The sequence below is a fragment of the Thamnophis elegans genome, chromosome 5, assembly GCF_009769535.1.
Source record: "Thamnophis elegans isolate rThaEle1 chromosome 5, rThaEle1.pri, whole genome shotgun sequence".
NCBI lineage: Eukaryota > Metazoa > Chordata > Lepidosauria > Squamata > Colubridae > Thamnophis > Thamnophis elegans.
Genome location: NC_045545.1, coordinates 38,128,512 through 38,152,590, shown reverse-complemented (window position 1 = coordinate 38,152,590; position 24,079 = coordinate 38,128,512). Strand labels below are relative to the sequence as shown.

The 24,079-nt window shown below is 36.4% G+C and overlaps 1 protein-coding gene across 5 annotated transcripts; it reads right to left on the bottom strand.

Annotated features, from left to right (window-relative positions):
- Positions 1 to 126: 126 nt before the first annotated feature.
- Positions 127 to 22,414, bottom strand: EFCAB14 (EF-hand calcium binding domain 14). 5 transcript variants are annotated; one of them, XM_032217882.1, is made up of 10 exons: positions 21,876 to 22,414; positions 20,111 to 20,259; positions 14,019 to 14,164; positions 12,775 to 12,873; positions 11,652 to 11,762; positions 9,257 to 9,448; positions 9,077 to 9,157; positions 5,929 to 6,034; positions 4,957 to 5,088; positions 127 to 4,214 (listed from the first exon to the last, which is right to left on the bottom strand). In XM_032217882.1, exons 1-10 carry the CDS (start codon positions 22,106 to 22,108, stop codon positions 4,039 to 4,041), a joined length of 1,425 nt encoding a protein of 474 aa, XP_032073773.1. In that variant the 5' UTR covers positions 22,109 to 22,414; the 3' UTR covers positions 127 to 4,038. The 5 variants fall into 5 exon arrangements, with proteins under 5 accessions (XP_032073773.1, XP_032073774.1, XP_032073775.1 ...); XM_032217883.1 differs by having other exon boundaries at positions 4,957 to 5,085; XM_032217884.1 differs by having other exon boundaries at positions 21,912 to 22,414.
- Positions 22,415 to 24,079: the final 1,665 nt, after the last annotated feature.

The following is a 24,079-nucleotide window of genomic DNA, read 5'->3' as shown; positions in this document are numbered from 1 at the left end:
CTACACTATTCCCATGGACACAATAGAATTTTTTCAAGTGAACTGCATTTTCAACAATAAAGAAAGATGAATGCTTCAGTTTATCCTATAACATATTTTTCTAGATGAAATAAAATAACCATCAGACCCAAAACAAACTTTTATTTAGATTTGACATTCACAATGCATAATAGGTGCAAAATGCAACAGCTAAATCCAGATTTCATCCACTCCATTAGAGCTTTTGCACATTTGTGAGGCCCAATTTTATAAACCATTTCAATTAGTTTAAGTAGGACAATGCAAATCAATTACTTTTATACAATGTAAAACCAGTGTACTTTCAGTGCAGTGGATTCCAATACAAATTCTAAAGAACAAATTCCATAGACGAACACTATGATTCATAGCAGAAAATTGTTTTAACAGTTTAAAGATCGGATTAGTTATTCATATTCAAAAGGACAATTTTCACTTTGGAGATATAAAATCAAGACTTTTTTAAATAGCGTAAAAAGCAATACCACTTTTAAGTACAGCCAACACTCCCATACAAGGGAAATAGGTTTAGATCTTTCAAAACCCTTAAGAATTTTTTCCTTTACAATGTTATGGTTCTCCATACAAATAAACTACCCTTTTCTATAAATTTAATTTTGTTAATTCTTTTCATATGATTATATGAACAAAAAAACAAACTGCAATCAAGTAATTTTTACTTTTGAAGTGCCACTAGAATTTTTGTGCAATCAGAAAAGATACAATACATTCCACTGTTACGTTACCCTGTCCCTATTCTTTCTATTCTGAATGTCCCTAATTTTTTTAGGGGATTCTATTGTTGTGAAATACCTGAATAACCTAATTTTTTAAAAATAATATATTCATTGGAAGCATTTCAATAAGTCCAACAGTCATTTGAAGCCTTCTGTTATTACCAATCTAAAGAGATGAGTACATTTCATGGGCACTTATGAAGATGAACACTGGAAATAAAAACTAGATTAATATCCACGTGAACATTTCCAAATCTTGTGTTTTTCTAAAATATGTTACGGCTTCTAGCTATCTTACTCAGCATGGCTAGACGTGATATGACTTGTGGCATCAGTTCAAAAGAGTATTATACCTTAAGGATGATGAAGATAAAATGGGGGAAATGCTAGGATTTTGACCAGAGGTTTATCCATTACTCTTCCTTACATAACCTTCCCTAAAAAGGCAGGCTCACCTCTGGGAAGAATGCTGCATATTCAATTTCAAATCAATTCTTCTGTACAGCTATTATGCATATTGTTAATTAACCTGAAATAATTTTAAAGAATGCGCTATCTGAGCCAATTTATAGTACTCAGATTGCCATATTTATTTTGCTTTGCTGATAATTTGCATAAATTTACTTCTAAATGCACAAATATTGGAAATTAGAATACTTCATAAGACAAACAATGTATTTTGAAGGCTCTAATTACATTCAAAAACAAGATAGAATTATTTCAAGATTTTATATGAAGTTAGCTTTTTGAAATGCTTGCAAATAGGGAAAATTTGCAAGCTTTTGCACTTCAGAATTTAGACAATTCATCACTTCATGACCCTAAATTTGCCTAATATGAATGCCTTCTTTCCCAGTGGTGACATATACACGTGAGGAATGGGGAAATGCTCGTATGTTAAGGATCCTCAGAAGTCATTCAAGTGATACCTTATACCTTCCTTCCTGCTCTATAACATAAAGTATGAATTAACCTTAGGTATTTTTTTCTAATGAAAGCATTTCTTTATGTAGGATAGTTTTCAAATGCATATTTCTCCTATGGTACAGTATTAAGTTATTGGAGACTATGACTTCAGCTTCTAAATTGGATCAGAAATTTTAGAGTGAGATTTCTTACAACAAAAATGTATCTGAAAACAATCCCCAAAAGTGCTCATGATAATTAACTTAATACTGTGATTAAAAGTCATTCTTTTCAAGTGGATCATAACAAGCCACCTTTAAAAAAATACCTTTAATATTTTGCTATACAATCGTATGACATACACACATACAAATACTGCTATATTTACTTGTTATTGCTTTTTTTGGTCAATGGTTTTTATACACAAAGCATATAAAACTAATTTTATCCGAAAGAATATTGGTGTTCAGTTACCTTGCAATATGAATTTTGAGCTTTAATGGGTATAGCTAACATAAAAACTTAAGGAAACAATTTGCATTCTGGATAATTATCTAGATAAGGGAATCTGGTTTTCAAAAAACTGTTCATTAAATTTTTGGAAGGCATCTGTTTACATCATATTCTAGTACATCAGTGCTCAGTACTTTGATAGAAACCACTGCCATTATTCTCCCAGGAATTTTGTGATGGGCAATGAAGATTCCTGAGAACTTAAATTTGCTAAACTAAAAGCTGTAAAGAAAGCTAACAACTATGACAGCACTCTACTGAACATATCCTTTTAAAATAGTTTTACAGTAATAGTGGCACATTAGAAAACGTTGCTGTGTTTGGTTTGTACAGAGAATAATGTTAATCTGAGGCTTTTTCTAAATGAAATTCTACCATTTGTTTGCCTGACAACACCTGATGTTTTCAATAACAAACAAAACAGCAGCTTAAAATGCTTTGAATTTCCAAGTTTATAGCTCATGCTACATCACCAAAAGTGACTTCACATTCACAAACACATGTTTTTTTAATAAGGCAAAAGCTTACTAATCTTGATAGCCATAGTACATAGGAAGATACTGTACTCCTAGTAGAAATCTTTATCAAACTGCAATTTAAGAAGCAGATGGTTTAATTATAATGTGGAGAAAATAGCACATCCATGCCCCAATCTCAATCCAGTTGAACCTCACATTGGAATTAATGTTAAAATCAATCAGCCAACTATAGAGCGAAAACGCAAAGATGTACTTAGTACAAAATATAATTTGGTCCTTATCACCTCATTCTTCTCTGAGAGAATCCTAATTACTGATAATATTAACTATGCTAACCATTAACACCACTTTTAATTCTCTATTATATTGGAGAAAGTTAATTGAATAAAGTATCACCAATACAATAAGAAAAACTGAAGTAAATATTGCAATGTTTCCAGCAGAAATTCTTGTTCATAAAATTATTATAACTGAAAATAACAATCTGTGATGTTTAAAATCAGAAGAAATTATTATTCTTACAACCTGTCAGAATATCTTTTTATCTCAATTTCAAGAACTGAGGTCTCAGCATAAAAGTTAAACTTGAATAGCACAAAACTTTCCAGTGAGTCACAAACAAATATAGGAAAGGAGTGTCATACAAGTGTAATTCCTAGGAAGAAGAAATGTTTTCTATTGTTGACTTTTACTTAATACAAACTGGAACATTGATTACTTTTGATGAAAATTAGATCCAAATACGTATAAGTTATTCTAGTTTAAATATTTACAAACGGAAGATTCCAATCCTGCAAATCAGATTTTTATATTTTATTCTAAAGTGCAGCTAATTTAAGGCAAATTTGAAATATAAAATCAAGTTTGTCAATATATACACATATTTTAACTTGAAGACGAGCTTCCCTTATAAGGGAAATAAGAACTCTGAGATAAAATTATTCGTCATAAGGTGCAATTATCATTTTCATTACAACTATTCCATTCAATCCAATGCAATCCTGGGGCTGTGATCCAGGACAAATAAAATGTCCCTAGTTCTGTGGAAATCCAAACCAATGCAATAATGTATTTGCTATTAATAGGCCCTGTTTGCATAAACAGACTTAGGCATGGCTATTTACCCTTGGATCAGGGCCTCAAAAGTTGGAAAAACCTTCAGGGGTCAACATATCTTGTTACAACAGATAAAAATATAAAAGCTTTTCACTGTTTTCCAAAGAACAAAAAATTTAAAAGCTGTCAATTGATACACTAAATTAACTTCAAAGACTAGTAGATTACTGGGAAAAGTGCTATAAGTAGCTTTTACTTATTCAGTTGTTGTTTAAAAAAAAAACAATAGCTACGGTAGTCCTTCAATACTGTGTTTATAAGAAAAGATACTATAGACCCAATGCTACTTTCAGTTCTGATATAGAATATCTTCCATCTCCATCTTCATCAAATTCCGGAAAACTCTGTGGATCATGCCCTGTAGATCCAACCAGATTTTCCAGGTCCTCGTATGATAACTTGTCATTAGTGCCTTGGCTAGAAGTCCTGAATAAATTTTGAAGATCTGCAAAGACAAAAAAAATTATAAAAAACTGTTCAAGGCGGGGGTGGTGGTGGTTCCTACCTGCCAAACAACCGGTTCGCTTCACACGCACTTCGTGAATGCATACGTATGATATGTCATATGTATGCATTAAACTAGCAAAAGCAGCACTAAACATTTGGAAAGAGATAATGGCTAAATATTAATGTATGCCAACTGTCTCAATATAACAGATTATCTGCTTCAAGTATTCAGAGCACACTAGTGTAACAACCCATTTTATATTATGTTTATACATTTTAGCCAAGTTCAGAATATTCTTTTGTTGCTTTAATATTTTCAATTGGATATGGCAGGAACCAATATTTTTGCTTAAAGGTATTTAAGCAAATCAAGGAATAAGGGTCCTGCAAAAGCAATGACTTTTTGCTAACATGATCTAAACAAACATTTTTGAAGTAACTTCAAAGAGACCGATGAACTGATAATGGGATTAAGTATCTCTCTGTAATCCCAACCTTGCTCATACCACCTGAAACTAACAGCTATTTATCCCATCTCAAAGAGGTATACACAATCAAATATTTACCATCATAAATAAATCCTTATATATTCATTCATTTTGCCATTTTTAAATGTAGACTCTCAACTTAAATTTGTAAAGACAACTCTTTGACATCTGTAGATCCAAATTTATTAATTTCTAGAATCATTTCCACACAAAACATGGGTTCTTTTTCCATGTCTAAAAACTCAACTTTACCTTCTATGCTGGATATTCCAGGTAAGGACAAGCTTCTTGGGTGTCGACTTCTCTCAACATTATTGCCAAGTGATCTTGAAGAAATTCTTGGAAGTTTTGCAGGCTCTGATGTGATGCTCTGTGAATTTTCTACTGTCAAGTAATTTTACAGGTGTCATTTCTTTTTCTTATTTGATAATAGCAAATTTTATGCATCAAGGTGGGGGAGGGGGACTTCGTTTAGATGGTATAAAGCAGTCACAAGCAATATTAGCAGATTTCAAATGTATTCTACTTCCACTCATACTAAGGTAAATAATAAACATATAGAGTGACTGCCTTTTGGAAAGTTAAAGACCAGAATTATTACTTGTTTTTTTTTAATCAGATCATCAATTTCAGTTTCTTTTTCAATTGAATTGTACAATTTATGTTTGATTAAAGTTGGAAAAAAACCTGTGATTAATTTTGATCTGATTTTTTTTATATATCTCAAAAACCTATTGTAGTTCATGATAAATGGGGACTCTCAGTAGGTCTACCTTAGGTGACCTAGACGCCATCTGGAGTAGATACTCTTTAAGAAATCCAACTCATATAGGATGTTAAAGATGATAGCAAGCACCTGTAAACCAAGTGGCCATCAATACAGATCATGAGGAAATGTGTAATGTAATTATATTATGCAGCACCGGTCAGTTGCATTCTACTACTACTAGCTTCCAAATGGCCTTCAAGGGTGGCCCCAAGTGGAAGCTGACAAACATATAAATGCTGAAAATGATATTCAATTCTATGAAATATGACAACCAAAAATTTAGTTCAGAAGCTTGAATTCAATTGCTAGCCAGTAAATAGATCTTCATGCCTTCAAGTATGCATTGGGAAACAGATAATAATTTGTTAGTAAGTTAGTAATTAAAGCATGATAAAATGAATTTAGCTTGATAATGTAATGCAATATGCAAAATGACATGTATATGAGATCTTTACCTTTAAGTGCTTCAGATCGTTCACTATCTGATTTGCTTGACAGAGCATTAATCAACTGCAGCTTTTCTCTTAGTTTGGATACCTGAGATTCTCCATTTTCTATTTTCTGTAGATTACCAATAAAAAAAAAACTAAGCCCTGTTTGCTCTTTTTGAATGCATTTAATACAAAATATATTGTGTAGTTAATATGTTTCTAGCAAGTATATTTATGTACCCTTTTACCTATGAGAATATTGTAACTGCAAATACTCTAATTTTAATGTTTTCAGAACTATCTATGTTGAAAAAGGAATTGGCCATGTCAAAACCCAGCAGGAATTTTATATTAATTCCTGTTGTGACTCAGCAGCAGTCTTCTGTGAGTCTTTTCGGGATGCAAGTTTAACAATACAGCTGGGGCTCATTAGTGGGTCTTCGGGTGATAAAAAGATGGATGGTGCCACGCCCTGGTTGCAGGAGTCAACGTTCCTTCGTTCATTCATTGATCATCGGTTGTGGTTTAGTGGAGAGACACTTGGAGAAGTGATTTGCTTTCTGTAACCCTGATTCAAGGATACACTTGGAGAAGTGCATTGCTTTGTAAGAGTTTTGTTTTGCATTCTTGTCAGAGACTTGAATTATGTTTATTTTTGGGCTCGCAGCCAGTCTGAGCCGAGAACTGATAAAGTGAGTTCCTTTTAAGTTTGTCTGCCTGTCGTCTGTTAACGAGCGAGGAAGGGGGGACAGAACAAATTCCTATGAAGAGTAACTAATTTCAGGTATTGTCATACCAAGCCATAGTTCTATCTATAAGTTGAATAAACTAAATTAAAACAATTGCCTGCTGTACATCTTTTACATGATTGTATACTGAATTTATCAATCTATGATTGACATAAACACACAGTGACTTCCATTTTATTGGTAAAATTAGCATTCTCCTCATATTTTAAAGCTAAAGTTCTTTTAAAGCATAAATCTCTGCTCTAAGGTTATTCTATAGTTTCTCATATTCTTAAAATGTGACTAAACCCTGGTTTTATTAATTAGTTTCATTAGTCATTAGCTACAACATAAAATAACCTGAGTAGTTTTGCAGCATGAGAATTATACTTAGGAACAGGAAGTTGATTTTTTGATAATGTTTTTTTGAGTATATTTTGCCTTGCGTATGCATGTCCTTCAAAAGCATTATATCTAAGGTTTTGAACAAAGAGGAAAGTTGAAGTGATGTTCTAATGCCTCATAGAAAAATATTTTATTATATTTTAAAGTATTTTTTAAAAGTCTAACGTATACGTTCAGTATTAAATAACAGCCAAACTCACTTCAGTCAATTGGTGACCATATAATTAAAGTTCTGAAAAGTTTGAAACAAAAATGCTTTGTTTTCCCAGATAAAGACACACGAACACATTTTCATGAGTCTTGTGCACTGTTCAATTAAATAGAACTCAATATAGGTAAATAAACAAAGAAATATATTGTGTTTTATCAGCTTTGGAGCAGTTAAAGATTTAATATTAACCTCTGTAAAAGCTAATGTATTTTACAGTGCTTCCATTTGTTTTTAATAAAGGCAAAGTTTCCCCTTGCACATATGTGCTAGTCATTCCTGACTCTAGGGGGTGGTGCTCATCTCTGTTTCAAAGCAGAAGAGCCAGCGCTGTCCAAAGATATTTCCATGTTCATGTGGCTGGCATGACTAAATGCCGAAGGCGCACGGAACGCTGTTACTTTTTAATACAGTAATGGAGTTTCTTCTCTGTGGGTAGATTTATAAAGAAACTAAAAGTGTGCGTGTAACTTTTGAAGGCACACAGTACTGTAAATTTACTTCAATATAGTTTGTCCTTATTTTTTTCCCAAGGCTGAACCAATATAATCTTTTCAACATTTCAGCTCACCTGGGGTCTTTTGTTTTTACAAAATGTGAATGGAGAAAAATGTATATATTTGGGCTATGAACCTCAATTTGTTTGTTTAGCTTGTTTAGCTTTATTTATAGGCCGCCCTTTTCCCTGAGGGGACTCAGGGCGGCTTACAATTTATAGGTAGGGGGATACAAGACAATAAAACAATAAACATGAAAACAGTGCAAGTAAAAATAAAACACAACATTCATCATTCGGGTGGGGACAGATTACGATCTTTATCCCCAGGCCTGATGGGATAGCCAGGTCTTGAGGGCTGTGCGGAAGGTCTGGAGGGTGGTGAGGGTACGAATCTCCACGGGGAGATCGTTCCAAAGGGTCGGAGCTACTACTGAAAAGGCTCTCCTCCGCGTAGTTGCCAGTCGACACTGACTGGCAGATGGAACTCGGAGGAGGCCTAATCTGTGCGATCTAATAGGTCACAAGGAGGTAATTGGCAGGAGGCGGTCTCTCAAGTACGCAGATCCACTGCCATGAAGGGCTTTATGGGTGGTAAGTAGGACCTTGAAGTGCACCCGGAGATCAACAGGTAGCCAGCGCAGCTCGCGGAGGATGGGTGTTATGTGGGCGAACCGAGGTGCACCCACAATCACTCGCGCGGCCGCATTCTGGACTAGCTGAAGTCGCCGGATGCTCTTCAGGGGCAGCCCCATGTAGAGCACGTTGCAGTATTCCAGCCTAGAGGTCACAAGGGCCCGAGTGACTGTTGTGAGAGCCTCCCGGTTCAGGTAGGGTCGTAACTGGCGCACCAGGCGAACCTGGGCAAATGCCCCCCTGGTCACAGCCGTCAGATGGTGGTCGAAGGTCAGCTGTGGGTCCAGGAGGACTCCCAAGTTGCGAACCCTGTCTGAGGGGTATAAAATTTGACCCCCCAGCCTGAGTGATGGAACACTAACCAAATTATTGGGAGGGAAACACAACAACCACTCGGTCTTCTCCGGGTTGAGTACAAGCTTGTTAGCCCTCATCCAGTCCCTAACGGCTTCAAGACCCCGGTTCATCACGTCCACCGCTTCATTGAGTTGGCACGGGGCGGACAGATACAGCTGCGTATCGTCCGCGTATTGGTGGTATCTTATCCCGTGCCTCCGAATGATCTCAATTGACATCTCAGTGTCAATTGTTCTGACATTTCACTTGAGTTGATTACCTTGCCCTTCTTACCCTCAAAGTCAGGAAGAAAATTCAAGGGGGCTCTAAAAATCACCTTCACTATGGTTCACCAAAACTTACCTCCATATTTTCTATTTTTTCAGCAGTAGTTTCATTTCTTGATTTACTATTCATATTTACCGAGGTAGTTAGGTTACTCACCTGCAAGAGACAATATAATGCACTTGTTTGCTTGTGGCTTACTATCCTGCACGATAACATATTGCAAGTGTTTAATTCCCAAAATTGTTAGACACTTACCATACCAAAGGTAAGGTTCTTTTTGCTTTCCGATTTATTCACAACAAACATATGATTTTCTAAGGAAATAATTTTCCAGCTTAGATTGGTGACTGTGGAATCCAGATTGAAAAATTTTAAATCATTCAATTTCTGATGTAACATTAGGGTAGAGTTCATTTCCTCTATAGAGATATGTAGATATTGGTTATCCTGTTTAACAGAAAAACAGTTTGATTACTTGACTATAAAAGCAATGCAACAAAATTATTGAAAATAAGCAGAACATAATCTTAATGAATCTAGTACACTGTAAACTATGGTCTGTAGCCTTTTCAAGTTCAACAAGAACAAACTGTGTACCAAAGGAATAAGCAGTTAGCCTTCGAGTTATAACTACTGTTAAGTGATTGATCAAAGTTATAATGGTACTTGAAAAAATGATTTATGATTGTCCTTCACACTTACGACCTTGTAGCAAACCATGGTCACATGATCAAAATCCAGACCCTGGCATATATTTATGATACTTGCAGTGTCCTAGGGTCGTGTAACTACCTTTTGCAATCTTCTAAGAAGCAAACTTAATAGCTGTGACAAGAAAGTCGTAAAATGGGGCAAAATTCACTTAACTGTCATGCTTAGCAAGGGAAATGTGCTCAATCACAAGTCAAAGACAGAAGCAGAAATAGATGTTCTCTCATGTACCTCTTCTCTGATGCAGGCCAATTTCAGTGGCTATTATGGATTCTGCACAATCATTAAAGTATTAGAATGCCACTGAGGTTTTATGAACATATTTTTTTGGTATTTAAATAATTAAATTTAAAATTAGAACTGCAGAAAAAACAATTGCTACTATTCTGTCTTCCATTGAGGACCTGTATACTGCATGAGCCAGAAAGACGGTTGTGAAAATATCTATGGACCCCTCACATCCTGGACATAAACTGCTTCAGCTTCTACCCTCAAAACAACGCTATAGGGTACTGAAGTCAGATAAGAGGACAGTCTCTTCCCCCCCCCCCCATGCCATTCCTCTGCTAAACAACTTACTCCCACAACACTGTCAGACTAGCTAGAAAGGTAGTATTGCCATCATTATTCTCATCTTCCCTCTTACCTTTCTTTAAAACTTCGTTGCTTGTATCCTACGATTTATATTGTTTACTTAGTATCCTAGTATGATTTATGTTGATTGCTTAATTAATATCTAAGGCTATCACTAAGCGTTGTATCTAATATTTTATGATGAATGTATTTTTAAAATGACTTTGCATGTACACTGAGAGCTTATTCACCGGAGGCAAATTCCTTGTGTATTTATTGGTGACACATGGCCAAGAAAGAATTCTAAATTAATCATCCTATGCCAGGTGGCTAATAGGAAGATAGGGGAACCAATTCAGTAACTGTCAGAAACTTGGGAGTGTTTAAACACTGAATAATTGTTTTACAGAAACTGCATCTTTTTTCTATTGTGGATGCGATACCTATATCATCATCATATTGCAACTACTCTCAACGATTATATGATAGATGCATTTGAAGCAACAGCAACAGCTTCTTGACTACTTATTCTTTTCATTCTAGAGGCACTATAAATATCAGCATTTGTGCTCCAAAAATAATACTAAGGAATATAACAATGCAAAGCTACCCTGGCTTTATTTTTACAGAACAGTTTTGAAACCGTGATTTCCAAAGCTTTTAAAAGCAAAAAAGCAGCACCTGTTTACAAATGTTCATCATATTCTTTTTATTTATCTGGGGGACAGATGAGGAGGAAAAGGAAGGTAAATGCTTTTGTCTAACATCTTCTGTGTGTTCATTTTGAAATATATTAAGATATATGTTCAAACCAGTTACTATTTGGATATTCATGACCCATCAAGCATAACACTTATTTATATTTCACAAATGGTTGAAGGAGAAGAAAGCAAAAAGAAAACAGTCAACCTTTTGTGAACAGCCATAAAATACTGGCATATGCTTTACTTGACATTAAATTTGAATTTAAGGTTTTTATGCAGGAAGAATATTAAGCAGAGTTATAGCTAGAAAAGTGAAGTGTCTGAATAACGAACTGCCTAAAATGTGATGTTAACATTAAAATGTTTCCATCTGCATAAACAATCAATATCTACAAATCTGATTGAAGTTTAAATTTAAATTGGTTTTAAGACCTGATAAAGTTTAACAAACATATAGGAACATAAAATATATTCCACTTGAAATGGTGAACTATAAACATCATTTTCTCTTAATAAGTCCATGGGGGTTTTAAAATAAGAAAATAGGGGGCGGGGGGAGAGAAAGCTTCTGCCCCTTTTATTTTTAAATTGCATACCAAATCTGAAATTCCTATAGGATGTGCTACCGAATGTACTCTTGTGAAATGTCTATACATCCTTACTATTTCTTTTTGGAGAGTTTCTAAAGTCTTCTTTTGCTCTTCAATTGCTGCTTGCATGGCCTCAACATCATGATGAACACTAGTCACCGTGCTGCCTATAGTAGCGACACTCTAGGAAAGAAACCAACAGCAAATTTTTTACCATCAGACATTCATTGATCAACTAATTGAAATTCAAATGTGTTTACTCCAATGAGTAAACCAATTTTAATTGGTTACATTAAACACAAAGAATGTGCATTAACAAATCTCATTTATCGCAGTATGTATAATAATTTATTTTCTTGGATACATTTTAACTGGGAACTTGTATCACATTTGAAGAATATGGAATCAGGTGGTGGATAAAGTAAGTCACTTTGTATTGCTCCATTGAAATCCCTTCCACATCAAAGTTTATATAAAGTATACGTTGTAGTGTATACACACAACCAGACATCATCATATATATTGCCATACACACACAAAGCATTCTATGTGCTTGGATATGCAAGAAAAGATACATCCTACAATAAACTGTTTTTATATTTTGAGAAAAACATGCAAACACATATTTGCAAAAGTGTTTAGAAACACAAACCTCTAGTATTATCAGTTCTATTATCAGATCACAAAGTATGATGAAAACTACTTTCTGGATTATAGGAAAAATATATAAAGTGCTGTGAATACAACCTGTCCATAGTATTGTACTTAGCTTACATATAGAAAAAGGAACTTACTTCCAGGAAAGCCAACATAATATTGGCTGTAAGCATATAAGGACAACAATTCTGAATACATTACTGATGCCCAGTTTTACTAGTGGGCCTCAATACTGCAAAGACACTGAAATCACCACTACTAATTGTCACTTGTATTCTTCCTACAAGTGATTTTTATCATTGGTGAAATATACCATTTTTTATGGTCTAGTCACATGAACTGGAAAGCAGGATTTCAATAGTTTTACAAATATGCTTTTATGCTTTCTTCATACATTTTCAAATAAATAGCGATTAACTATGTGATAAAATATAGTTCCTATTAGAAAGGACGGACACAATGAAAAGCTCTGTACTTGTCAAATTATTTATAGCACAAAAAATTCTAAAGATAGATTAGTATTAAATATAATACATACTTTCTGAAGCTCTTCCACTATAACAGGAAGATTAATTAAATCAGAAGCAGATTTAATATTTTCTTTGAGATGATTTACTGCCAACATCAACAAAGATATCTGTAATCACAAATAAAAGAATGACTTTACAGGACAGTTTTTTAATCTTTTCTGTTGTAAAGGTTCATCCCAAGACCATGTGATGAATGTGTTACTGTTGAGTTACCAGGACTAAAAACCGACTCAATGGAAGAAACCTGAATTACAGATGCTGCCAGTGGTGGGATTCAAATAATTTAACAACCGGTTCTCTGTCCTAATGATTTCTTCTAACCACCACTTCACCAAACTGCTCAGAAAGTTAACCACCGGTTCTCCCAAAGTGGTACGAACTGGCTGAATCCCACCACTCGATGCTGCCCAAGGTGCTGCTGATACAGTTCAAGGTGAATTATTGAGTCGACATGTCATCTGCACCTGCATAACTATCTGGTTAAGTACTGCAACCAATCAAAACAAACATAGACTTCAATGGATAATTAGAACTGCAGAAAAAACAATTACTATCAACCTGCCTTCTATTGAGGGCCTGTATACTGCACGAGCCAGAAAGAGAGTTGTGAAAGACCCCTCACATCCTGGATATAAACCCTTTCAACTTCTACTCTCAAAACGACGCTATAGGGCACTGCATGTCAGAACAACTAGACACAAGAAGTTCCCTCTCCACCCAGATCATCACTCTGCTAAACAACTCATTCCCACAACACTTAAAACTATGAAGAAAGGCAGTATTATCATCATTATTCTCATTTTCCATATTACGTTTCTCCTTATCTTCTTATGACTATAACTTTGTTGCTTGTATCTTATCATTTATATTGTTTACTTAGTATCCTAGTATGATTTATGTTGATTGCTTAATTAGTATAATTTATGTTGATTGCTTAATAAAACTATCACTAAGTGTTGTATCTAATGTTTTATGATGAATGTATTTTTTAAATGACATGATAATGATCTATCACTATTGTTGCATGTACACTGAGTCCACCGGAGGCAAATTCCTTGTGTCTAATCATACTTAGTCAATAAAGAATTCTAAATTCTATTGGTAAACAAAGGAATGGTTGGACATACTATTGCTCAATATAGAAAATGTTCAGTAGAATGTAAATATGAACTGACTAAATTGAGTGATTAAAAGTGCTATTTAATACTATTTTTGATGCAACTTTACTTGAATAAATGCTTGTTCACTTTACCTGTTTGCTTATTTCAGTGATATTTATCCATATTTTGTTTATCCCCAAATCTCCATTCTTAATTTTTTCCAATTCCTTTTCTTTGTTAAGGAGGTCTTCAGTCATTCTGGGAATTTCTTGAAATGAGGTTTTTTGATTAGATTCCACTAAAATAGAAAAGTAAATACTTAATGAATCTGAAAACATGAGCAAAATTTCTTTCAAGCTCTAATTCTGAATATCTTAACACGCTATGACTCTCATTATGAATATGCATAAGTTCTTTTGAAGATATTCCCAGCTTTAGAAGCCCATTATCATTATCATAATATGCAGAAGAGCCGGTTATGGGAATTGCATTTGGGGCTTCCTGGGAGGAGCCTGCTGGTGGTGGCAGCAAAAAAATCAGCTGCCTCCGAATTCCTGGCTACGTATCTGTTTAGAGGATCTTCCATCTGACGTCTTATCAGGTTTTCTTATCCTTCAGGCAAGAAGGAAAGAAGAAATTGTTTTGCTGGCAAATGCTCTTCGATTTTTGCAGCTTTTGTGCTTGCAGGGAAAGGGGGGCTAGCCCAAGGCAGAACGGCTGTCCGTGCTGGGAATTTCAAACTGCCTTGTGCAGGACAAAGTAGGTCTCCCCCACAGCCAAGGTGGCGCAGTGGTTAAATGCAGCACTGCAGGCTACTGCTAGATCAGCAGGTCAGCGGTTCAAATCTCACCGGCTCAGGGTTGACTCAGCCTTCCATCCTTCCGAGGTGGGTAAAATGAGGACCCAGATTGTTGGGGGCAATATGCTGACTCTCTGTAAACCGCTTAGAGAGGCCTGAAAGGCCTATGAAGCGGTATATAAGTCTACTGCTATTGCTATATTGCTATTGCTATTACTCAGTTCAAAGTTTTGTTTGATTTAATCTTATCACGAGCTGAATCTGTTTCCGTGGACAATAATTGTTTATCAACATTTTAGCTTCTTTTCTTTTTCTCCTCCGAAAAATTATTTACTTAGAGGCTTTTAAAATGGCGCCGAGCAGGCTGGTTTCTCCGGTAATAATGAACACTTTTTCTTAATTCTCACAAGAATTCAAAACAAAAGAGATTGCTTATCATATGTTTTGGTTTCACAATAGGCCAGCAGAAGCTTTTTAATTAGTTTCATTTCTAAAAGAATTTTACTCCTTCATTAACTTTGCTTATCTGGAAGTTAAATGGTGATGAATCTGCTGAACGGTCTTGTTACAATGTTTACTCACTGAAAGTTTTGCCAAGCCTTAAACTTCAAAATAAAAGGGGAACTCAGCCTCTTTACTTAAAGCTGCATATTCAGGCAATAGAGTTTTATTAACTGCAGGCAGATAAATTTTGAAATGGCTTCAAAACCAAATATTAACTTGAAGTCGTAAATTTTTTTTTTCATTACTATTCAAAATACCAGCTTCAATTTTGTAAAAGGCTTTCTTATCCAGCTGTGTTACAAGATGGTGATTTTATAGCTTCTGCGTTGGATATATGACACACTCAATCAGCTCTATTCTCCTGAAGACTTCTCCTTATTAACTGTTAAAAGTTTATAAACAGTATCCCATTTAAAACCGAGGGGAGCAGAGACTTTGTTTGTTTGCTTGTTTGCTTGTGCGTTTTTTTATAATGGCTCCCAAATCGAAGCAGTCTAAGCGTTTCCTTAATAATATATCTCAAGAAATTGTTACAAAATTGCTGCCCTTGCCTCCCACGCCCTCTACTGGAGATCTCTTAACGCAAGCATTTCTTTTTGAAACCCTTAAAGAGTTCAGACAGGAAATTAAACAACTTTTATCAGACTTATATGATAAACTGGATGCCAAGATTGCTCAAACAAGGGAAGATATGATCGGAGTTATGACTGTTATGACAGACTATGTTGCTGAAATGGAGGACAAATTGGAACTTTTGGAAAAAGCTAATTCTAATTTGACATCTAAAATTCAAACGTTACAACAGGAAGTTGAAAATGCTCAAAAACAACTCGTTATGATAAATTACAATAAGACTGCGTTTGCAATAAGAGTCAGAGGATTGCGTGAAAAGGAACAGGAGAATTTGAAACAGACCTTTTTTGAGGCTTTCAGACGTTCGGTGGGAAGTCCGGGATTTAACTTTGATTGGCAGATTCAAAAAATTTATCGCCAGAACTCGTGTGTAGCAAAACAACGACAGCTTCCGAGGGACATAATTATATATTTCACCACAAGAGAATCCAGAAATGCGATAATACAGAAGTTCTACAATAACAGGCTGCGAATCGATGGACAGGACTTGATTGTTTTTAAAGAAATACCATCTCAAATATTAAGAGCAAGGAGAGACTACACTTTCTTAACTGAAAAACTCAGAGATTCTCAGATACAATATAAATGGGAAGTGCCATCTGGTATCACAGTCACATTTGAGAACCAAAAATATCGTCTCAATTCTGTTTGCGAAGCCCGAGATTTTTACTACAAAACTCTGAAGGCGGGACTTCCTGATTCACCCGGACTTGGAGAAAGACAAGGAGAAGGAGAAGATAAGCAGCGGGACACGTGGCTACAAGGCGGAGGGTGTTGCTTTCCCCTTCCGGAAGGGCAGAAGAGTAAAGAATAAAGATCCAGCTATGCCTTTAAAATACTTCTTAAATTTTTTAATCTGAATAAAATTTCAGGACTCCTGTCTGGTATAAAATGACAAAGCTGTATACCGATGAAGAGATATTGAGACTGAAAGAAGCGGTGCTGAATTTGGACATATATTGTATGTGACTTATATAAGACTTGTTTGAATCTTAATTTAAACTGCGCATGATCTATTCTTTGGGGCGAGGAGAGCGGAGATCGTAGTTTTCTTGGATTGTGGTTTGGGATGAATGGAGTCGTAGTGAAAGTTCAATTAGATTACCTTGATCCAGAATGTAAGCTGATTTTTGTATAAATTGTTATTTGAATACAAGGTTAAGAAAGATTATCTGGAGAGTCTACACGAGGGTGGAGTAAATATGAGAGGAGCAATGGATGAGGATAAAATATATATGTGGACACGGGTAAAGGCAGGATGGGAGGTATAAAATTTATATGCGGAAGCAGGTAAAGACATTGTTTAAGATTTTAAAAATAATGAGAAGCTGAGTTTAATGTTAGAGAGTTTATTGACTTCTCTTTCTTGGGGGGGGGGTTTCCCCCCTTTTTTTTCTTTTTATTATTCTTTTCTTTTTTGTTCTTTATTTTTTTTTAAAATTATTATTTTGTAACTTCTAATCTATTTGGTTTCAATATACTCCAGACTTTGCTTGATAAAGAACGATGCCGGGAATGGGATCTGGGAAGTCGGAAGGGGGTCAGGGAGGGGGGTTCAGGGGGTGGGTGGGGGGGGAGGGTGGAAATATAGACTCAATTTTCAGAACAATGAATGCACTTGGATACTGTTGCTTTTTTTTCTTTTTCTTTTCTTCTTTCTTCTCCTTTTATTTTTCTTTTGTTTTAGTACAAAACAAATAGACCAATGAATACTAGAAATACACCGAAGCGAGGTGTAGAGGGAAAGAAGAGGGGGGAATTAAGAGGGAGTGAGAAGGGAATGTAAGGAGGGTGAGATGGTGGGAAGGGGAGAAAGGAATGGCTGAGGGGGAGGGGAAGTAGAAGAGGGGATTGTTGGAAGGGAGAAATGAAAGTTGGAGGGGTAGAAGGAAGGGTGTATGTAGGATAGAAGTGTTATGAGTTGTTTATTGCTTCTTTTTTTTTAACTGCACAGTATTTAAGTGATTGTATAAAGGAAAATGAAAATGTAATAAAAGATTAATCTTGGAATTGCATTTGGTTTCCACTGTCTTGTATTTAGAAACATTATCTCTTATTATTATATTAATCTTATACTTAAAATTTAAGATTCTGGAGGGATTCTGCTTTGTCTTAGAAACTTGCTAGAGTAGAAAAACAGAGTAGAATTCAAATAAAAAACAAACATTTTCTTCCAGGTCTCAAGTACATTTCCGAGTGCATTTATTGTGCTCATTTTTCATAAAACAGTAAAATACAAGACACCTCATGCCCTATTGGGTCATCCTTTCAAAGATATTTCTTTATCTAAACAAAGAAACAAAGACCATAGGTGGGCAAAACAATTGTGGAGTGGGAGCGACTTCTGACTTCCTGCCTGCTTCCCCATCGAGTTTTCATGTGGGAAGTTGGTAGGTAGCATCAGATAACCTACCTACCTTCCTTCCTTCCCCTCGCTTTCCATCCCCCCTCCCTCCCGGCATCTCCATTTATTTTGATTGTAGGAAACATGCAGGAAGAAATTAGCAGGGAACTAGCATCGCCAGAAGCAGCCACATCTTTTCTAAATTTCATTCCTTTGGGAATCACGGGTCCTGGATTTTGTAAATTAGCCCATTTGAGGTACAATGTTCAAAAAATGTTGCTTTATGATGCACCCTTTTGCTCAGTTAAAGGTAATGACAATCAGAGTTTCAGTAGTATATACTGTAAATATCTATGCCAATATACTTATAATTTTCTAATCCATAACTGATGACATATAACTCAGTGTTTGCTAGTAATAATGAAGTTGAAATCCAGTACACCGATAATAGAAGCAAGCTGTTGTAAACTAGCAAATAAATAAGCTTCTAGGATTAAAACATTTTAACTTTTATTATAGATTGCAATCAAATTGTTATAAACATGCCTTAAAATTGACCATAAAATATTTGATTTCATTTAATAAGCATTAATGCTTATTATGCTTAAGACACTATTTTCTGCAGTTTTGTAAAAAAAAACATTGTTTGCATGTAGAAGATGCATTAATAAAGGAACCCACAAATGGAAAGTCTGTTAATCATGACATTAATCACGGATACTAGCATTAGCAAATAAAAATATTTATGTTCATGCTATTGAGTTCTTATGATTAAGTATAATATAACCCACCAACTCCCTACATGAAAGAACATTGTTTTCTTAAGTATGAATGACATTACTAAGATTCCAATAGCAGTTCAACAACTGTTTTAGGTAATTCTCATTGGCTGGAGCTACTTAAACAGAGAACAGAGGGCCACCAATCACAGATGTTGTAATAGTACATTCCTTTACTGGGCAGGGAGGTGGACTACTCCAAGGTCCTTTTCATTTTTTTGCTTCTTAATTCCAAACTCCAATCACAAAATATGTTAATTACACCTTTTAACCCAAAGGTTACAAAAAGCATAAGCTCTCAATATTTTCATCAGGAAATATTTTAAGACACAGAAGTGGAGGGTGAAGAAGAAAAAAAATGACAATACACATAGTCCTTGACTTAGAACAGTTCATTTAGTTACTGTCCAAAATTACAACAGCACTGAAAAAGTGACTTATGATCATTTATCAGTTACAACCTTTCCAGCAACCCCATTAAGTGACCAAAATGCAGATGGTTGGCAACTGATTCATATTTATGACCGTTGCTATGTCCCAAGGTCATGTGATCACTTTTTGCAACCTTCTGACAAGCAAAGTCAATGGAGAAGTCAGATTCACTTAGCAACCAGGTGAGCGACTTATCAACTGCAGTGATTCACTTAATAACTGAGGCAAGAAAGGTCATAAAACAGGGTTAAATTAACTTAACAAACGTCTCAGTTAACAGCAGAAATTTTGGGCTCAATTATGGTTGTATGTCAGGGACTACCTGTACTGAAATATAAAATCTGCATAGTCCATATCAAAATTAGAATGTAGGAGAGGACAGCAATTAGGATCTCCCTGGTGCAGAGGTTGTCTATTATAACCAAGACAGATGCAGCCATTTCTGAAACAGAGTTGTTCCGAATTTTGAAAAAATATTCCTGCTCTCTGAAATGAACATCCATCCATTCTTTACTTGCTTTATACAGCACGATGTTCTATAAAGAAGAAAGTTTGTCAAAACATGCTACCTTCTATCAATTTAAAACAAAAGTGAGGATATTTATTTTTGATTTTGGTAGAATATTTTTAAGAAAATGGGAATATATGATTTTGCCCCATAAGGAATGCTAGTTAAAGGCAAACTATATGCTAATTTCTTCCCAGTAAAGATCTCCCCCTTAGAGATGGCAAATATTTGAGATTTGAACTTACTGGTTCTAAATCTTTCCTTTAATCCATCCAGATCTTCTTTGAGAGCAACTTGCATCCATACCAATCCAACACAGGCCACCACACACGCAGCCAGGATGACAAAAGTACATAACGGGCAGCAGAGTTTGCAGCATCGCAGGTAGTCACCCCTTTATTAAAAATGTTTTAAATTGGTATTTGATAACACAGCTAAATATTACACTAAACCAATACCTTACTAAATTCAACATAGGAAGCAATCATACTTTTTAACTCTATATATTTATACTATACCAAATATGAAATTCCATGCTACGAAAAATTAGAAATAAAAACAGAACTGCCAATATTGTATTGTCCTTGTGTAAATATATGGCCAGTCTGCATCTGAAATATTGTTTAGTTCTGGTAACTGTACTTGAAAAATATAACACAGCTTTAAAAAAAAGCAAAAGCATAATATAGCAAACAAAATTATCAAGGATATGAAACATCTATATAAGAAAAGTCTACAATATTTGAGATACTTTAGTTTAAAAAGTGTGATGAGATATGACTGAAGCATATAAAATTATGCATAGAACTCAGAGAAGAACAAATAATGTTATTCTACATTAACCTGAGACAGAATTGCGAAGTTGAATACATTAAACAAAAACTCAAGAAAAAAGTACCTTATCCCACAGGAATATGTGTAGAAACATTACAAAGGAAAAACAAATGTACAACAAATGCCAATACAACCAGATTATGCTTTGATATGTTTATGTACTACTGCAACCAAAATCATATTATGGAATCAAATTAACAGTATAATGTCTGCAAATTGACAATACTCAAGCAGAAAGAATGACACTATCTTTCTTCCCCATGCCTGCATCATTAAGCAGAGCCCAAGAATAACACCAGGACAAGTTGTACAAGTAACACATCTAAGTTTCTATGTCAGGGAAGCTAATTCTCCAAACTGTTTTGCTGTGACTGTAGTCATACTAGCAGCAATCATTTTCAGTTCCAGTTGTTATCAGCAATTTGATGTTCTCCAAATGAGTTATGATTACAACTACCATCAATCCAAAGCAGCTAACAGCTGAAGTGATGGAATTACAATCCAACACAAATTCAGAGCAACAGATTGGAGGCTATGTTAATATTGCTATTCCAACCACTCTATTTTTCAATTTATAGTAATTCCAAATCCAACCTTACTTCTCAACACCTGGCTTCTTCAAAATTCTGAGTGGATTACAGGTAGTCCTCAACCTACGGCCACAATGGATTTATGTTGCCAAGTTAGAAATTAGTTAAGCGAGTTTTGCCTCATTTTACGACTTTTCTTGCCACCTTTGTTCAGTGAATCACTGCAATTAGTGCAATTCGTACCCCGGTTGTTAAGTGAATCTAGCTTCCCCCATCAACTTTGCTTCTCAGAAGACTGCAAAAGTTGATCCCGGGACACTGCAACCGTCATAAACGTGAGTCAACTATCAAGCATTTGAATGTAAATCATGTGATGCATGGGGATGCTGCAAAGGTTATTAAGGGTGAAAAACAGTCAATAGTCCCACTTTTTTCAGTACTGTTGTAACTTTGGTCATTAAGCGGACTGTTGTAAGTCGAGGACTACCTGTATAAACCGATGTCTGTCTCTTCCTCCTCCATAAAGCCCCGCATCCCTTTCCTTTCCTAAACCTCCTGACCGCCCCCGCAACATACAATCTTCGGTTCCTCTAACCTGCCTATCCAACCCTACTTTCCCCTTCTCCTTGGATTCTCCGGGTCTCACTTAGGAAAGCGGGCGCGGGAGGACGGCAGTCCGAACCTGTCCCCGTAATCCGGATCGGAGGAGCTGCTGGTGAGGCTCTCGGCAGACTCGGTGCGGAGCAAGCGATGACCCGAGGCAGAGCCTTTCCTGGGGTGCTTCTTTTTGAGCCGGCCGCCTCCGCCGGTGCCGCTTCCCCGGTCGCCGTTTCCACCGCCGAGGCCTATGAGCGCGTTCAGCTCCTTGCGCTTTTTCATCCTCTTCTGCTGAGCCGGGGCGAGGCTCTGGGGAGCCGGGCTCCGCAACGCAGGAGGGGCGCCTAACTCGGGGCCCCGGCTCGCCAGCTTCAGCGTTTCCGACGTTCACCGCCCAGACGGGCGTCTCAAGATGGCCGGGCCGGATCTCTTAGGCTTCGGCGATGCCGTTTTGCCCGGTTCTTCTTCCCGCCGGCTTTAGCTGTCGCCGCAGGAGCCCCAGCCATGGCCGTGGGAAGAGCATCGCTTCCTCCTGCTCCTCGCCGACCAAAGGGTTGGAACCATTAGTTGCTAGCACCGGAGACACCGATTGGAGGGTTTTGCTCGTGGGCAAGGACCTACCAGTATCGCCTCCTCCTATTGGATAAAACGATTGTTTTTCTTAGCACTGCCTACTTTCCTATTGGGCTATGTTAGCCCTTTTTTTTCATTGGCTAGTGACATTTACATCCGTGGAACCGGTTAATACCCGCCCACAGCGAGGAATGTACATAAATTAACCAATTAAAGGGGCAAGGACTAATAGAGAGATAAATGGGATACATTAGATTAGAATGACACTTCACTTGCAAATGTGATTAAATAGATCAAAAAGACATTAAGAGTTGTCAACCTTATTTTATTAATTTTTTTCTCTGGTAATACTATACTGCTAACTAGGGCATACAAAACCTTTGCTAGACCAATCCTTGAATACTGCTCACCTGCCTGGAATCCATACTGTATATTGCACATTAATACAATAGAGAGGGTCCAGAGCAGTGGTGGATTTCAAATTTTTTTAGAACCTCTTCTGTAGGTGTGGCCTGCTTTGTGGGAGTGGCTTTCCAACCATGTGACCAGGTGGGAGTGGCCAACTTGGAAAATGTGGTGAAACTCACTTAACAACGCTCTTGCTTAGCAACCAAAATGTTGGCTCAGAAACTCTGGCATCTGGCATCCCAGAATTCCTCCTCCAGTCATGTTGGCTCAGGAACTCTGGCACTGAAGTACGCAAGTCTTAAAGCTGTCAAGTTACAAGACTCTTGCACCCCTAGCCCTTTTGAAAAAAAACCCCAGGGGTGTTCAAACTTGACAGCTTTAAGACTTGTGGACTTCAACTCCCAGAATTCCTCTTCTCGCTCTTCATCTTGATGATGTGTGGACAGGCGGTGGGGGGGAGGGAGCTGGAACCGGTTCTAAACGGCACAGTAGATTTGTGGAATCTCTTCTATAGAAGAGGTTAGAACTGGCAGGAACCCACCCCTGGTCCAGTGGTATTTCACAAGAAGAGTACTTAACTCATCTGCTCGCAATAAAATACCGTATGCTACCAGGCTTGAAATTTTAGGCCTGGACAACTGCAAACTACGCCACCTATGTTCTATGTTCTAAGCATAGTGCACAAAATTATCTGCTATAACATCCTACCTGTAAACAACTAAGTACTTCAGCTTCAACCGCAATAATACACAGGCAAACAATAGATACAAACTCAAAATAAACTGCTCCAAACTCTATTGCAGAAAATACAACTTCAGCAATAGAGGAGCCAATGCCTGGAACACTCTACTTGATTCTGTTGTTAGTTCCTCAAACTCCCATATCTTTAACCTTAAAACTGTCCACCATGGACCTCGCACATTTCCTAAGAGGTCCCTAAGCCGGCATGCATAAGTGCACCAGTGTGCCTACCGTCCCTATCCTACTGTTCCCTTTGATATGTACTCATTTTGTGTTCATGGCCATGTTATACTTATTTATGTCCATCTATTTGTACCAATCTCATGCAAAAAATGCCCATGTCTATACCAAACCTGTTACCTTGTACATGTTGACAAATAAAAAAATAAAAATAAATAAATAAATGTCATTAATTACTTAGGGTGGAAAAAAAGACATGCTGACTAGTGGGAAGAAAAAAGTCAAACAGCATAGAGAAAATTGCCCCCCCCCCCTCAAAAGGCCTTACAATGTAGTTGCAAACTTCTAAAT